The sequence below is a fragment of the Rattus norvegicus genome, chromosome 8 (assembly GCF_021556685.1).
Source record: "Rattus norvegicus strain SHRSP/BbbUtx chromosome 8, alternate assembly SHRSP_T2T, whole genome shotgun sequence".
Lineage (NCBI taxonomy): Eukaryota > Metazoa > Chordata > Mammalia > Rodentia > Muridae > Rattus > Rattus norvegicus.
In genome coordinates, this window is record NC_141541.1 from 54,197,629 (window position 1) to 54,213,830 (window position 16,202).

The following is a 16,202-nucleotide window of genomic DNA, read 5'->3' on the forward strand; positions in this document are numbered from 1 at the left end:
TGACCTACATCCTTGTTCACATAAACAAATGGACCTGCACACATGTGCACACACCCAGGTGGACAGTCGGACTATTGGTTTGGATCTGGCTTGAAAACCATGTGACTGAGGACTCTGTGCTTAAATCTGGGCCATTTCCAAATTGGGAAGGATGCTAGCGCACTGCTCTTAGGACTGTGGTGGGGCTGAGGTAGCCGTTGTAGAGTGCTGTGAAGATACATGAACAATGCAGCCTCATCCCTGTCTGCCTCCTGCCTCATAACTGCTGCTCCAGCACGGTCATCAGAACTCCCAATTTGTACATGAGAAAGTTTTTAAGGTGGGTGGCTTTGAAATCAGAATACAGGTTTCTGATCTTGAACTCTTCTTCTCTCTCCAGTATAACCTGGAGTATGAGTTACCAAAAGAAAGTGCCCACTGGCTGCATCTGTAAGCGCTGCTACGTGTTCCTGGCGTTTGCTTTACATTAGGAAAGTTCTGTGGTGGCCTACGCCCCTGTGCCATGAGAAACGCCACACTGCACACCTAAGCCAAAGTCACTAATGTGCACATAATAGTGTGTATGGGAGGCTAGAGCTGCCCATCTTGGTACCTCTAAGGTGCTGAATCTCTCTAGAGGACAGTCTGTTCTTCGTTCTGTTGCAGGGGACACATGTCAGATTTAGTGGAGGCGTTTACCAGACTGCCCCATTTGAATTTCTTTTCTCCCTCTCTGCTGTGCCCATTTCGTTCTGGAGTAAACAATGAAGTAGGTAGAGATGAAGGCAGAGGAGAAGCAGAGCCAGAGGCAGGGAGCCTGAGACTCTACCTGCTGCTCTCACATCGAGCCCCTCAGCTCTACCAGGACCTCCCTCACTGGCCTGACAGCAGCTGTTTGTCTGTTACAGAGTGTGAGCACTTGATCCGCCACATGCTGGTGTTAGATCCAAATAAGCGTCTCTCAATGGAGCAGATCTGCAGGCACAGGTGGATGAAGCTCGGAGATGCAGACCCCAACTTTGAGAGGGTGAGCCGGGCTCCTTGCTCTGGGAACTCCTGATTCGCTCCTTGTCTTCTGCAGTGATTGTAATCGGCCCAGGACCCAAAGAGACGAGCAGTAAGAATCAGCTGCTGGGTAAAACCAAAGTGGCCTGTGAATTCACAGGAAGCCACAGCACCAAGCCAGGCTGTGGAGACCAGGGATACTGGGTTTCACCAGGAGTCCCAAAAACCACAATTTGCTCTTGACTTCCAAGACAGCATGCTGTACAGCTCACTGCCACCAGAATGCCTCTCTTGTCTGAGTAGCTCATTTCAGCAGCTTCTGCAACATATTGCTGCACCCCATTTATGATCATTCCACATACCCCAGGAGGTCAGGGAGCAGAAGGTTTTTGTCAGCCATAGCTGATTGCCAGAGCTGTCTTGCTTAGACTTTGTATGAGACCCAGGGAATCTGCAGCAATGGGGCATAGGACAGCTTGGTCACTATGTATCCTATGCCGTGCTGAGGGCTGCTGTTAACTGGAACTTTGACTATTTGTCTCTCTCCGTGTCACAGTTAATAGCAGAATGCCAGCAGCTGAAGGAGGAAAGGCAGGCAGAGCCCCTCAATGATGAGGTTCTCTTGGCCATGGAAGACATGGGACTGGACAAGGAACGCACACTTCAGGTACCTGAGACTGGGTGGAGAGCCAGTAAGATAAGTGGCCCTTCCTCTTTTCTGACTTTCCTGCAGTGTCACCTTCCTGAGCTCTTGGGTGCTCCTGCTTTCCTCCCCTTTCCTCTGCCTTTGCCCTTCCTGGACCTAAGAGGGAAGGAAGAAGCTGCTTTGTGTTGTGCTGGTGGGTCACAGCTTGTCACTGAGGCACCACCTCAGGGTCTCCCTCTCCCTTTCTCTCTTGGCAGTCATTAAGATCGGATGCCTATGACCACTATAGTGCGATCTACAGCCTGCTGTGCGATCGACACAAGAAAAACAAAACTCTGCGTCCTGGAGCACTTCCCAGCACGCCCCAAGCCATGACTTTTCAGGCACCAGTCAATATCCAGGTGGGCAATGTCTCTATGACCTAGGTGAGGACAGGTTATACCAGGGTAAGGGCTAGCCACTGCTCATCAGCTTTTGGTCATGAGAGATTTCCTATTCATCCACTTTTGTCTCCTCCATTGTCAGAAGACCGTCAAGATCTGTCTTTCTTTGAGAGAAAGTCCAATGACAGAAATTGTTATCTTAATTTTATTTTAAGAAGTAGCAAATCATTGTGAGATACCATTCTCCCTAAGGATGCTTCCTTGCTATATCACCTGAAAGCAGAAGAACCAGACTTTTACAATCAAGACTGCTTTGAACATAATCCTAGCCATTGGGAATCTCAGGCAGCCTGGGCTACATAGCAAAACCATGTCTTAGAGAAAGGGGTGTGGGGAAAGATAACTTTGAAAACCTGTCATGGTTTCTTCTAGTGTCTCAACTCTGTGTGTCTGTGTGTACTGCTTTCTAGGCGGAGCAGACAGGCACTGCTATGAACATTAGCGTCCCCCAAGTTCAGCTGATCAACCCAGAGAACCAAATTATAGAGGCAAGTAGTCATGTCCAACCACTGGTGCCTGAAGCCACATCTCTTCCCGTAGCCACAGCGCCTTTCCTTCCTTCTGATTTACTTCTGATCAGCTATGTTTCCCCACATTAGCCTGACGGGGCCGTGAACTTGGACAGCGACGAGGGTGAAGAGCCTTCTCCAGAAGCCTTGGTTCGCTATTTGTCAATGAGGAGGCACACGGTGGGAGTGGCTGACCCACGGTAAGTACCTGGTCAGCGTCCTGCCAGTACTAAGGCAAAAGGTCCGTCAGGGTTGAATGCCTCCTGTGGTACATTTTCTCCTACTTCATAATATAAATCAGTCCCCAAAATACATTTTACAGGGGCCACAGTAAACCATGGCCAATTTGATTAGTTACAAAGTCTCCCTATAGGCAGTGGCTCTTAGCAGCCATTGTGTCAGGTGAGAAGAGTGTAATAGTATCTTTGTTGACAGTGATGGAGTTCTTCTTATCTAAATCATTCCAGAAGTACTCCATAATACTCAGTCACATTTAGCAAAGTATCGTGTTGCATGCCTTTAATCCTGGCACTGAGGAGGCAGAGGCAGGAGGATCTCTTGAGTTCAAGGTCAGTCTGGTCTGTATGTTGAGTTCCAGGACACATAAAGAGACCCAGTCTCAAAAACAGAAGTAAACTTGCCAACTTTAGCAGCTTTTAGAGATGCTAGCTACCTCATGGTCTATATTCAGACTCTTTTAGAAAGGGGAGACAGGTAGTATGACATCATTTATGTGTGTGGACAGTTAGAGGCACTTGCCTGGCACAAGCAGGATTCGGGGTTCAGTATCTTGCTCTGCCCCAAAATAAGCAAGAATCCCAAAACACATTTCCCAAAGTATTCCCTGAGGCCCTCATGTTTGGGAAGTAGACTAAGGACCAACTCACTCCATTTCTACTCTGCAGTCGAGACCTGTTGGCGTGAACAGTAGCCCATCTTGTTGCTGAATGTTCTCTTCACCAAGCAGGAAAGAGAGGGTTGTGGCAAGCCTTCTCCTGAGAGTTCAGCTCAGGGCGGAGCTGGCTTTCTTATAAATGTCTGTCTTCTGAGCAGATCCCCAGAAAAAACGCCCATGCCTGCTGGTTTGCTTGTTTTACGTGCTTGTTCTTGATGTGATCAAACGAGCAATAGAAAGACCATTTGGGTTCCACAGAATGTGTCACTGCTGAGGGGTGGAGTCCTGAGTCGTGATTAGTGGAAAAATCTCTTATTTAAAGTCTGATGGGCATGACAGCCCCGAACATCCAGTTCTTGTCCGTCCTGTCAGCACTGACAGTAGTAACTGCATTCTTTCCCTAGTGAATCAGTTGCTACTTCAGGCAGTCATTGTCTTAGCGGATGCCCTGTGCTCTCTAGAAACTTGCTGTTCACCTCCTGGTTTAGAAAGCCTGGGCTGGAGTTGTGCCAGCCTGTTGTGTCTACTGTTGGCTTTCGAACAGGATCAATGAAGAGTAGAATCCCCAATAACTCAGAGTGAAATTCCACACAGTAAACAGACTTCTGCTTTGCTTAGACATAAATAGAAATTTAGGAGAAAAATACCATCCTGTAGGTGCTTGTTCTGCCAGCATAAAGACCTCAGTTCACATCCTCAGGGTTCATAGAAAAGCCAGCTGTGGCAGCCTTTCTTGTAACTCCAGCTCTGTGGGCTGGAGGCAAGCAGATGCACCGAGCTCAAGGGCAGCCTGAGAGGTGAATCTGAGATACCTGGAAGAGCGTGGTAGAGCGTGGTAGAGCATGGTAGAGCATGATAGAGCGTGGTAGACAAAGACTCCCACCTCTGGTCCCCATACTCATGCACAGATATATGTTGGGACACCCACACACATTTACTGTCTTACACACATAGACATATCTGCATATACATGTATGCACGTATGAAAAGATAGAAAAAGTCAGGCAGTGATGGCACGCATGTTTAATCCCAGTATTCAGTAGGCAGAAGCAGATAGGTCTCTGAGTTCAAAGCCAGCCTGGTCTATAGAGCAAGTTCTATGACAGCCAGGGATACACAGAGAAACTCTGTCTCAAATATATAAGGTGGTATTGACTCCGAGCCTTAAACACTTCTGAGTAACCACACTTCTCTCTTCCTGTTTCCTGTCAGCACGGAAGTTATGGACGAGATGCAGAAGCTCCTGCCCGGCTTCCCTGGAGCGAACCCACAGACTCCATTCCTGCAGGTGGCCCCTAACATGAACTTCATGCACAACCTGCTGCCCATGCAGAGTCTGCAGCCAACTGGGCAGCTTGAGTACAAGGTACGTGGCTGTGGTATGGACCTGCCCACGGGAAACAAACTGGATCTTCCCTTGGTAGGGTTTAACAGGACTGTTCCTTGGGGGTTGGGGGGGTCCTTTTTGTAAACTGCTCTGGTGATGGGAGACATCTTCACCCCAGCAGATGCTCTAACTGTAGTAGATTGGGGGTGCGCTGTTTACTCCGTGTTTTCCCACCTCACCACTGCATCTGCCCACTCTGCTGGCAGGAGCAGTCTCTATTACAGCCGCCTACACTACAGCTACTGAATGGAATGGGGCCCCTTGGCCGAAGAGCCTCAGACGGAGGCGCCAACATCCAACTACATGCCCAGCAGCTGCTCAAGCGCCCACGGGGACCATCCCCACTTGTCACCATGACACCAGTGAGTAGCACACAGCCTGGCTCTCTCAGAGGTTTTTGATAAGAATTCTGTGATAAAGGGGCTGGACTTGGCTGAAATACCCACATCCCCTCTAATACGGCACTGTGTGTTTTCTCTGGCCTGCCTCCTCTTCCACAGTGGGCCACACAAAGGTACTACAGAGGACTTTCCCCAGCAGATGCAGTTCACACAGGCAATGCTCTCTAGAATGAACTGCCTTTTAATTTTTATCTTATAAAGATTGGCTGCTGGGGGTGTGGGGCGTCCATGCACTGCAGTGTATTGTGGAGGTCAAAGGGCAACTTTTGGGAGTCAGTTCTCCCCTTCCACCTTCACGTAGGTTCCAAGAATCAAACTTGGCTCTTCAGTCTTGAACGGGCAAGTACTTACTGCTAAGCCATCTCATCAGCCCACGGAGTTAACCCCTTACTAGACAAGTTTCCAGCATCACCATCTCACCAGCTCTCCTGTGGTTGGCACCACCTATCAGTTTGGCACAGCCTCGAGTGGTTACAGTATGATTACACTGTGGCTCTAACTTCAGTCACATCCCAGTCACACCGTTTTGTACGACAGTGACATGCAAAGACTTTATTTCACATGTTGGTTTCTGTTTATTTCTGGTGTTTTTCTCTCATGGTTCCATGAGATTGAATGGTATGTACATCACCCTTCTGAGCTATTTAAGGGAGTACTGCTTGAAATCACAGTACTCGGGACGTTTGTTCTCCGATCCATCATGGATCAATATGTTTTAAAACAGAAGCTCACTTCTCTTGGGTGTGGTCACAGAGCGATGTGTGAGCCTATGAGCCACATTGTCAATAGCACTGCAGTTCAGAAAACAGTTCTGCACCAGAGCTGCTGGTGTCCCGGGTGTGATATCGCAGACAAGTTCAGCCATTTGTAGTATCTGAATAGTAAAAAAGCTTGCAGAGCCAGCTAATCCTGGCCCCCAGGAGTCAGTGCAGGTTTAAAGCTAACCTGGTATACATAGTGAGTCCCAGTCTAACCACCGCTGCAGGCACGACACAGCCTTAGGAAAAACGACAGCATGCCAGATGGAGTGCCAGCATGCCAGAGTGAATGCCATGCCTGACGGGTGGCAGAGGCTCTCCATGCGCAAGGTTAGCATTGGTTGGGAAGGATCAGCATCAGCATTGTGGAAAGTGGGGTGACTTCCTCTGCCCACTGGACTTGTTGCTGCCAAGGTCACTAACAAGCTCTTGCTGATAAACCCAGTGGGCATATTTAATCTTTATCTTTTTGGATGTCCCAACTCTATTAGTCATTGTTGACCTCCCCACCCCCACCCCCTTCTTTGTGATACTTTTTTTTTTTTTGGCTCCGGTAACGTTATCCTAGGTTTTCCTTCAGCCAGTCAGTCCCTTCTGCAGGTTTCTGCTCAGCGTTGACTTAGCCCAGGCCCATCTCCTCTCTTCTCTGGATGAGCCCGTCCACTCCCTTCAGCTGCCATCTGGCGCTGCACCCAGAATGCTCTTCCGGGTTCCACACACGTGCATGTGTGATCACCTCCACCATAGGTTTAGCAGCTCTCTCACAAGTCTTCAAGTGTGAGTGCAGCATGTTCCGAAGCATCTCGTGCCTCAGCAACAGTTGTCTGTCCCTCTCAGGAACAGTGACAGCGTTGTTGCCACCCTAGTGCTAACACCAGCTAGGAACATGGACTTTTTTTTCTAAATCTTTATACAATTTTTGTTATTCCCTCTCAACCAGTTATCTGATGTCTGTGAAAAAAGGCTTACATCTGTCCATCTCCAGCCTCTTTCCTTCAGCCATGGTCTCCAGTACTGGATTAACACAGTGAACTCCCAGCTGGTACCTGGCATGACTCCTGTTTCCCACTGGCTGCCCCTCGCACCCTGCAAGTAAAGAGAGCCCACTTTTTCAAACGCAGATCCTGTAACACCGTGCCCCTGCTTAAAATCCTGTAGTGAATCACCACTGCCCATCCCAAAATAAGCATGTATGATATTCAAGCGCCTTTCCTCTGCCTCGGCCATTGCTACTTCCTATCCAACGGTTTACTCCACCCTTAGAACTGAAGAAGAGAGCAGTTGGGGATTTAGCTCAGTGGTAGAGCACTTGCCTAGTAAGCGTAAGGCCCTGGGTTCGGGCCCCAGCTCTGAAAAAAAGAAAAGAAAAAAAAAAAAAAAGAACTAAAGAAGAGGATGTGAGAAATCCAAAAGCTGGAATTATTTCAAGAAGTTTTTGTTTTTGTTTTGTATTACCCAGTTTTAAAGAAAGTATTTATTTTCATTTTTAACTAATGAGAGAAGTGTACCAGAGTGCAGGTGCTGGCAGAGGTCCTTTGGAGTTTGGTTTACAAGTTGTTGTGAGCCACCCAGTATGAGTGCTAGGAGCCAAACCCTGGTTCTCTGCAAGAGCAGTCAGCGTTCTTAACCCTGAGCTGGCTCTCCAGCCCCACACTCCAGTGCTTCGGTCACTGAAGTCTGGTCTCTGCTGCAGTTCCTGAGGCATGAATGGTGCTTATTTGGGCCACTGGACCAAGAATATTTTTCAAGGGTGTACAGCATTTCAGTCGTCACAGAGGAGAGCCAGGACCCCCAGGGTGGTGCTGCTTATTTATGTTTCAGAGGGTAGTGAGTATCTTAAAACATGGACTTACAGCTATTTGATGATATGTTATATGACTTTGCATTTTCAGTCACCATAATGCTTTCCGGGAGTTCAGACATCCAGACGCTGGGACTGACATTAATGTGAGGCCAGTCAGTTCCTAGGCACTCTAGGTAGGCAGTTCTGTACGTTCCAGGTCCTTGGACACAGCAGGTCTTCCTCCTCTCTCAGCCTGTGACCCTTTTGCTCTCTGCGGCTGTTCACTCCTGTGCACACCTCAGGTCTCAGGCTGCTTCCTCCAAAGGGCCGCCTCCTTTCCTCCCCAAGCTCCCGTGGAGGGCTTGAGAGCGCAGTTGTGCTCTTACTGCTCATTTGTCTCTAAATCCGAGGCAAAGACAACAGCTATGAATGCGCAGCTGATCCTAAAGGAAGCCTCCGAGTGTTAGACGAACAAAGCCTGTGATAAGGGAAGAAACCCAGATGTATCACCTGAGCCAGATGGCGCTGGAAAGCAAGATGGAAGAATGTCCTCTCTAGCCCCCGTTCTAGGGAAGTCTTTGAAATACGAACATTAACAAGACCCTTGGCCTCGGTCCAGTTACCAAGGTTGAGGGCATCACAGAATAAGCTGCCACCCTGAGCCTTTCCTTGCTGTCTCTCTGCAGGCAGTGCCAGCAGTTACCCCTGTGGATGAGGAGAGCTCGGATGGGGAGCCAGATCAGGAAGCTGTGCAGAGGTAATGTGGCATCTGGCAGTGCTTGCAGAACGTCCTTGGGCAGGCTCCCCGCGACCAGCGAAGGTCACCTCTGCCCAGGGAGGTGGCGCAGTGCAGCTTCAACACTTGTGTGGTCTCTTTGCTCAAGCCAGATGGCATGTTCCTCCCACACGGAAGGGACAGAAGACTGCCCAGAAAATCCATTTCTATAAGCGCCATTGGAAGCCCCTTAAGTGACAGCAATAACCTTAAGAACGTTTTCTCTCCTCCCTCCTTCCTTCCTTGTCCCCCGCGTTCATATTGCAACTCTGATAGTGTTCAGAAGGCCTAAAGCCTGCTCCTACCTGCCACGAACTGTTTACTGAGAAGGAATTGGAGATTTGAGATGACAGTGATCCTAGCTAGTCTGGCCATGGACCTGGCATGGACTCCTCCTTCCCAGGAGAATGAAAGAATACCTCCCGTACTGTTTGCTGTGTGTTTCTTCCACTCCCTTGTACCAACAATGAGATATTGGGAAGAAAAAAAAATTGCGGGTGTTGGGGGGCAGGGAAAGATGTAAATATCCATTGTTTGCATTACCGTGTTGAGAGATGCCTGACTCACCATGAACGACAGTGACCATCGCGTGCTGTGCAGTCCGATGGCCTCATTCCTATAGCCATGGTCTTCAGCTCCATGCATGTCCCCTTGTGGAGTTGTCTTTCTTATTTTATGTGGAGGGGTTTTCATCAGAATCCAGCATGTATTTTCCCAGAAATACAGGTGTTCTTCAAGATTATATGTTTTCCCTTGAGGGAAGTTGAAATAAAATGGTTTTCATGGGCTCTCGGGGAAACTTTGGGTGTTTTTATCAATGGACGTTAACCACTGATGGCTTTCTCTAAGTAAGTTTGTGTACCACAAATTACAGTCTGATAACAGCTTTTAGCTCACATAGGCAACGTAGTCAGGAATGAACTAAGAGCCTTATGGTTGTTATTCAGGACTCCCTTTCTGCACCCAGGAGGTCTATATAAGAGTTCCTGTCCAATGAAGGTGATCTTGTGCAGAAAGAAAACCCTAGTGAACAGGGGTGTTGCCAGCCTAGACAGCAGAAGAAAACAAAAACCTGGTGACTTTGCCTCAGTCTGATGCTTCTACGGTTTGCTGATAACATGAGTTTGCAAACAAGTCCTACTGGTGTCATGAAAAAAATGAGAAAGTAGGGAGTGCACTGAGTCCTGCATCCCTCCTTGCAAAGGTGCAGCTGTGTTTTACCTTCTTTGTCTTAGAGTTCACTTCCTCTGGCCCCACCTTCTTCAGACCAACAGTAAAAGGCCAGAGTGCCTGTCATTTTGAAGGGACAGAAAGGAATTATGTTTCTTTTATCTGTATCCAAGACAAGCGGAGTGCTGAGGAAGTCTGCACCAGGTGCAGGGCCTGGGTCTTAGTACGGTGCTGATCTGTGTAGGTCTGCGAGCTCCTGGGACTAAATGGCATCATGGGGGCCAATTCTGGCCTTCTCTTCTGTTCCCTTACCTTTCTTCTTTACCTCCTGAATATCCCGTGTGGTCTTATTTCTTCATCCTCCAAGCTAGTCCTCTGGGACCATATCAGTTTTCTTCTCCAGTGACTCAGTTTTGGTCACAGGACATAAGGGAAGAACTCTATTGTCCTCAAACAAGAGGCATCTGACATCAGGAGACATAAGGTGGTTCTTTCTGAATTCCTCACTTATCCCTCTAGAAATAGGCCTTGGATTCTATTTCCTCTGATGTATAGTTTAGGAATTTGGAGAAAAATTAATATGTAGAAAGATAACTTCTTCTATTGAGTGGAATAAAGGAAATTGATTCCACTGCTTTTGTGTGCTAGACCTCCCTTTCTTCTCTTAATGGCTACTCTCAAGCTCAAAACCAGCCACATCGGTGGAGAGCTGACTTCTGCTGGCCAGTTAGACGTGCTTCACCTCCATCCTGTTGGGGGCTGCTTACCACGGAGCCCTTCTGGCGTCCCATATGTCCTACCCAGTGCTTCAGACTAGCTTCTGTTGCTTCTTGCGCGGGAACATTCTTGTCTTTTTTTACTATGAAATGTCCTCCCTGCTTGTTGCAGGTACTTGGCAAATAGGTCCAAAAGGCACACACTGGCCATGACCAGCCCGACAGCTGAGATCCCACCGGACCTGCAACGGCAGCTAGGACAACAGTCTTTCCGTTCCCGGGTCTGGCCTCCTCACCTGGTACCTGACCAGCATCGGTGAGTAGCCGCTTGGCAGTGTGAGCATCCTGGAGGCCTATTGGATCAGCACCCTTCTGACTAGTCTCCAGCTTCTGGTGACGAGCTTTAACTGGAAGCCACCTGCCATCCTGAGCTCACATCTCAGCTCTTAGCTCTAACCAACGCACAGGACAAAAGCTTTCTCTCGGATTCTGGAAACCGAGGCTCTTCCATCTCGTTTCTTAGCAGGGCTACTCATCCTCTGCAGCTGATTTGTGTAGGCCTTCGAGGGGGTGGTGCTCTCAGAAGACAGCTCTAGAAATGAGGACTTTGTAGCAACACCCCCAGACATGACCTCAAATATAGTTCATCGCCTTCGGAAAGAATGGGCACTTGATGTGGCGTTAGAGCAGCAGACTGGCTGTAGATGGAGGTCCCCCGATGTATGGCAGAACAGGAGTGTTACATCCTTTTGATTGTTGTGTAGGAAGTCATTCTTCGAATATTTTTACAGCAAGCTCTTTCTCTAGGCCTCTGTTATTTAGAATACATTGCCTTGGAGAGGGAAACCAAGTTTCCCCATCCTGACTAGAGAAACTTCACTGATCTCAAGGTAGCCTGGCAGGAAGAGAGAGAGCTGAGATGGCTGTCCTCCATGACTCCTTCATGACTGTCAGTCTTAGCTGCGTCCATTCTGTTGCTGTTCCCCTAGCTCCCAGGCCACATTTCCCAAGTCAGCAGCCATTGCTTGATCTTGTTTCTTTCTGTCTTCTTGAGGTGGGGTGAGGTAGTGGCATACAGCCTCCTCGGGAAGGCTGAAAGCAGTTGGGTTCTGAGGAAATGCGGTGTGTATTCGTGCCAATAGGGAGCAACGCTTGCACACTGGTCAGCTCTATACAGCGTTCCCACTGTGCTGGCTTCCCACTGAACATCAGGTAATCAGTGGGGGCAGGTGAGCTCTGAGCAGACAGGGACAGAATTAGTGCCACGCTGGAACTCCGGAAGAAGGAAGATAAGCGTTCATAATTGACCATGAACAATTTAGAAAGAAAAAGTCCTATTAGGAACGGAAAGAAACTGTGAAGGTTCTCGTGCAAGATTGTGGTGGTGCAGTCCCTCGATGGAAACTCTTGGGAGCGGCCATCAGTCACCTCAGAGAACTCCTCTGTGCTGGCTGGCTGGCCAGCTGCCCCCACCCCTGAGGCAGCTTGTAACTTGCACTTGCTCTGAAGGTGCTTTCACTGCTGATAATTGATTTGTTGGCCCTCCCCCCGGGGCTTTTGCTAGCTTTTGTCCTTTGAGTAACTGGTTGTACCTCTCTGAAAAATGGTGATGAGCACTGTCCAACCAGACTTCCTCACAGACCCTCTATTCTATGACATTTATTTTCAAAAGAAGACCACGGCGACCATCCGTGGGACATGCATGGCGCCTGCAGACACTGCCGGTGCCTTACTACCTAGAGCTCTGCTGCCTGTTCCCATGAGCACGTGTTACTTGGGTTTCTGAGGCCGAGGCAGTTTGAGTTGGAAACCAATGACAAATCATGTACTGTGGGGCGGTGGGGTCACTGTACAAACACACAAGAGATTAACGCTAACTCAGAAGAAAAGAGAAGTGTTCTAAGGCCGTAAACACATGATGTGACACGGGTGCCTGTCTGCGTCACTGGATTCCTTTCGTTTTCTGGAACATGATTAAAAGAACAGAATATATATCTATTCTTTGTGTTATAATAGGTGAAGTTCATCATGGAGACTGAAGAGGGGCTGGTCAACATTTTCACCCCTGGAAATGTATGATTTAAAAGTTAACACAAAACAGGTTCTATCCAGTTGGGAGCTGCATCACTGTGTGAAGAGTATAGTGGAGAGGGCAGCCTATGTGAGGCTGCCCTGGGTGACCATGGTTGCTATTGAAAACAAAGTTACACACGCTTGACACTGCCCGTGGCTCTGCAGTGGTCAGGTCCCTCGGTACCGATCCCCGACCCCCTGAAGTTACCGAGCCAGGCTGAGCTGGAGCCCGACTTCACAGCCTGAGTTTCCGGAAAACTGTGCATCACCTTGAACCTGGGATATTCTTGCTGTAATGAGAAAGAAATGATTTCGTGCAAAAAGACGGCTCGAAGAACAGCTCTGGGTGATGGAAACCTGTCTATTGCCTGAAAACACTGAAAGTGTAGGCGTCAAATTTGAGGGGAAATAATACTGGTGCTGTGTTTTAATTCAGAGTCTGAAGTGCAGACAGAACAGGCTCTTGCAAGCATCCTTCGTGAACTCGGTGCCTGGACTGCGATATCCATCCCCCCACCCTGATTAATTTGTCTTGTATGTTACTAAAACAAGTAGGACTCCATGCGCATTTCATTAGCTCACTATTGCTTGAAGCTTTGATGACGTCTGAAGGAGCAAAGAGAGTAAGGGCTTCCACCCAACATCAGAACTCTCTTGGCATCGCTGCCTGGTCCTCATCTCTCCTCAGCCCTTCCCTGTCTGCACTGTATTTGAACTTGCTTGTTCACCTGCTTCCTTGGCTTTGGCTCTGCTTTAGTCCAAATTGGCGAGGTTACCCGCCCCCTCACCCATGGCTCAGCGTAATGTCATCTCTGCCCAAGACCTGCCTCCCTGACCCTTTCCATCAGCTGTGGGGACGCTGCCTCTGCAGTCTTTAACCTGCTTATCTCTCAGCTCATAAACATCTCTTTCTGGTTAGGCAGCAAGTGTAGGCGTTAGCCAGCCTGGGGTTGTCTTAGGGTTCCTGATCAATGCCTCTTCTTCCTCCACGTAAGACATGGCTGTGTTCTGACTGAATATTGGGGACCCCTCTGTCAGCAGGAGGTTGGGCAGGTGCTGCTGTGAGAGGAGATAGCGTTCACAGTAGGAAGCCTCATGTGTGTTCATAAGGTACGTGCAGGATCTTGAGGCCCACATTCCTGAGAAGTACGCTGTCTCCGTGCTGGGATCAGAGGTCCCTCTCTCTCTTCACACACCCCAGCCTCCACCCTCCCTTATCTAGAACAGAACTGTGAGTTCCAGGCCAGACCTTTGACCACAGACCTGACTTTGATTTCATCCTAGCCATACATAGATTACTGCTGGAGGTAACTCGGGGTCAAATAGTGAATTCTAAGTTTCTAACAATACCAGTTTGGGATCTGGTTTTAAAAACCATAGCTTGCACAAAATTATCCCCCCGCCCCCCTCCAAAATGTAACTATAATAGAAAATAAATGACTATAAAAACCAAGGCTCTGGTACAGCCAGTCCTGGCTGTCTGTACTGACGAATTGCACCCTGCTCTGATATGTTTATATAAGAACCAGATATAGTTGACCCCAGGACCTCAGCAGGCCTGGGAAGTAGGACCAACCTGAGGTAAGTGGAGGTGGGAGATGAGGGCCTGTAGTACACTAAGGGGGACAGCCACCTCAGAAAGTGACACGGGAGTACCATATACAGGGCTCCTCATGCATCTGCTGTCTCTGTATCCATGTAGTGCCGTGGTCCCTGTGTGATTGGTCATAGCCCCCGAGTCCTGGCTGCTAACTGTCTCTTCCCATATATTCAGCTCCACCTACAAGGACTCCAACACCCTGCATCTTCCTACGGAGCGTTTCTCCCCCGTGCGCCGGTTCTCAGACGGGGCGGCAAGCATCCAGGCCTTCAAAGCTCACCTGGAAAGAATGGGCAACAGCAGCAGCATCAAACAGTTACAACAGGTAATCTATGGAGGGCAGGGGCAACAGTACAGTGTCCAGGACCTGGGCAGCAACTCCATACCCTTCATGTCAGCCACACTGAGGTGTTGTAGCTTAAAGCAGTATAGCTTTCTAAAGTGCACTCTTCAATATGTACTGCCCTCCCTAGGGTCAAGCTCTCTTCCCTCATAATGAGACTAACCTTCTCTTCTACCGTGTGTGGTCCATTGGGAAGGCACTTCCGGTTTGATTTTCTCAGGGACAGTACTTCTAAACAATCTTGGCAGGGCCTTTGCCGTGCAGAGCACCGGGCCCTAGAGGACCCGATTACTGTACCCTCTCACCCTGGGCGTAATCTCCAGCTGGTATTGCTCCCAGAGGTAGGAAACCTGCTTCTAGGCTACTGTGAAGGGCCAAGAGCTTCAAGTTACATATGCTTCCTGTTTAGATTTGATTCCACACTGGACATTCCACAGCGCGTCCTTTCCTTGCTGTTTCCCACTGTTTCCCATAGAGCAGAGTGTGGGGATCGCTGTGCATACGCCCAATGAGGACACGGTTCTGCCCATGAGACTGTAGGGGCAGATCTGCATCCGCCGAGTTCACTGCATGGGGTAAACTTGGCCGTGTCCCATCTGTACCCACTGCTTTCCCTTCAGGAGTGTGAGCAGCTACAGAAGATGTACGGCGGGCAGGTTGACGAGAGAACCCTGGAGAAGACCCAGCAGCAGCATATGCTGTACCAGCAGGAGCAGCACCATCAGATCCTCCAGCAGCAAATTCAAGTAGGCCCTCACTCACTCTTCATTTTCTCCAGTGTGTTCTTGAGTTTGCTAATTGGCCTGTGCATTGTCTGAAAGACTCGGGGCCAAGTCGAGTGTGAGCTGTGATTGTGGGCGACATGTCTGATGACGCGCAGAAGCAAAAGTCTAAGTCCCAGACAGTACGTTCTGTGTCTTCCCAAGAATAGTTCTGATGCCCTCTGTAACTCATGATACTGTCATGCCCCCCTACCCCTTTTGTGTTTTAGGATTCTATTTGTCCTCCTCAGCCCTCCCCACCTCTTCAGGCTGCATGTGAAAATCAGCCAACCCTCCTCACCCACCAGCTGCAGAGGTAATGAACCACTTTGACTCTGCCTGAATCGTCCACTGGACAGCATGGCACTCTGGTCTGACTCATGGGGAAATCTGACTGACTCGAGCATTTGGGATAGATAGCCTTCTAGAAAGCTGATTTAAAGTTTGGAGGGCTTCCTAAACTCCTGAGTGTTTCCTTAGCCCCATGAATAGAGTAACCTGACATCCATCTCAGGCCAGGCCAGTGAGGGCTGTGTTTGTGGCAGGGAAAGTCTGGTGGACTGAGATGTGGGCAGGCTATGGTGGCCTGCTGCCATGTCTGTCTGCCTCAGACTACAAGGTATCTGTTTGTATGAACTGTAGGCCAAATGTTAACTCCAGATGGCTCTGTCAGCTCAGGAGGCTTTATGTACCTGTTCTGTCATTTTTAAGGTTAAGGATTCAACCTTCAAGCCCACCCCCCAACCACCCCAGCAACCATCTCTTCAGGCAGCCAAGTAACAGTCCTCCCCCAGTCAGCAGTGCCATGATCTCTTCTCACGGTGAGTGGAGGCCGAGGGGGTGGATCCGTAATGTACCATGCAGGGAAAACCTTGCTTTTAGGCTTTAATTTTGTTGTTGGTGATGGTGGTAGTGGACGAGTGTGTGTGTGTGTGTGTGTGTGTGTGTGTGTGTGTGT

The 16,202-nt window shown here is 49.0% G+C and overlaps 1 protein-coding gene across 2 annotated transcripts in view; it reads left to right on the forward strand.

Moving 5' to 3' along the window:
- The window catches only part of Sik3 (SIK family kinase 3), a 211,128-nt gene that overhangs the window by 179,355 nt on the left and 15,571 nt on the right, over nt 1-16,202 (forward strand). Inside the window, 13 exon segments of one of the 2 annotated variants that reach the window (NM_001271216.2) lie at nt 888-1,006; nt 1,541-1,651; nt 1,888-2,031; nt 2,484-2,561; nt 2,673-2,782; nt 4,690-4,843; nt 5,071-5,226; nt 8,493-8,563; nt 10,640-10,783; nt 14,315-14,465; nt 15,104-15,229; nt 15,475-15,560; nt 15,956-16,065. In NM_001271216.2, coding sequence (NP_001258145.2) covers nt 888-1,006; nt 1,541-1,651; nt 1,888-2,031; nt 2,484-2,561; nt 2,673-2,782; nt 4,690-4,843; nt 5,071-5,226; nt 8,493-8,563; nt 10,640-10,783; nt 14,315-14,465; nt 15,104-15,229; nt 15,475-15,560; nt 15,956-16,065 — 1,560 coding nt within the window. 2 annotated transcript variants of the gene reach the window in all.